The sequence below is a fragment of the Ananas comosus genome, unplaced genomic scaffold (assembly GCF_001540865.1).
Source record: "Ananas comosus cultivar F153 unplaced genomic scaffold, ASM154086v1, whole genome shotgun sequence".
Classification (NCBI taxonomy): Eukaryota; Viridiplantae; Streptophyta; class Magnoliopsida; order Poales; family Bromeliaceae; genus Ananas; species Ananas comosus.
The window spans coordinates 43354-44437 of NW_017893548.1; the positions used below are offsets into that span (position 1 = coordinate 43354).

A 1084-nucleotide genomic window follows, 5' to 3' on the forward strand; every position below is an offset into this window, starting at 1 on the left:
TCTATCAGCAATGAATCTCTATCTATATATAGAGAATTACATAATTAGAGAAAAGAAAATTAAAATATATATATAAACTAAGATACAATATTATATATAAGTAATTGTATATCTAGAATTTCCTATATACGTACGTCCAACTATATAAGTTAAGTCTTGAGATGATATCAGACAGAATCGGCAATATAAGATTTGATCATAAATTAAATTAGAAATATGTACAAAACTGTGACATGCATTTGCATCTATTTATATAGCAAACTCATTTTAAATGTCTCAAACATATAGCTAGCTAGCTAGGCTCTACACATACAGGAAAAATAACAAATTGCCAATAACACTACTAATGATAATAGTACTCATAATAAACATGTTTATATATATATAGCTAACAATTACTATTACCAACATTCATATATATATATATATATATATATAGTTATATGTATCCACATCTCTTAGACATGCAGGGGCTTCAACACTGTGGGGAGCCCAAATTTTGGCTGCAGCGTTAGCACGTCGTTCGGCGCATGCACGTACTTGGGAGAGATGGTGAACGAGAAGCGCTGCAGCAGCATCGCGACGACGGTCTTCGCCTCCAGCATCGCGAAGTTCTGCCCGATGCACGACCTGGGGCCGATCGAGAACGAAAGCAGCGCGTTCGGGTGGTTGGCGGCCCTCGAGACCCCGTTCTCGAACCTCGACGGGTCGAACTTGTCGGCGTCGGCGCCCCACACCACCTTGTCGCGGTGCATCATCATGATCGGCATAGCGACCACGGTGCCTCTGGGGATCTTCAGGCCCCCCAGCTCCATGTCTTTGGCTGTTTTCCTTTGTAGTTGAACCACTGGACCGTACAGCCTCAGGGTCTCAAAGAGAACCATTGTCACCTACATGCATGCATTATAAGGGCATAATCTTAAATATATATCTCTTCTAATATATATTGCTTGTTTTGGTCTCTATACGTATAACTTTCTATGTATATACATAGTTCAGTTCCTGAACTTCCACGTACATATATATATATATATATATATATAGAGAGAGAGAGAGAGAGAGAGAGAGAGAGAGAGAGAGAGAG

The 1084-nt window shown here is 39.5% G+C and overlaps 1 protein-coding gene across 1 annotated transcript in view; it reads right to left on the bottom strand.

Annotated features, from left to right (window-relative positions):
* Nucleotides 1–396: 396 nt before the first annotated feature.
* LOC109706285 (cytochrome P450 709B1-like) overlaps nt 397–1084 on the bottom strand; it is a 5792-nt gene continuing 5104 nt past the window's right edge. Inside the window, exon 5 of the mRNA XM_020227060.1 lies at nt 397–890. Coding sequence (XP_020082649.1) covers nt 459–890 — 432 coding nt within the window. The 3' untranslated portion in view covers nt 397–458. The remainder of the gene's footprint in view (nt 891–1084) is intronic.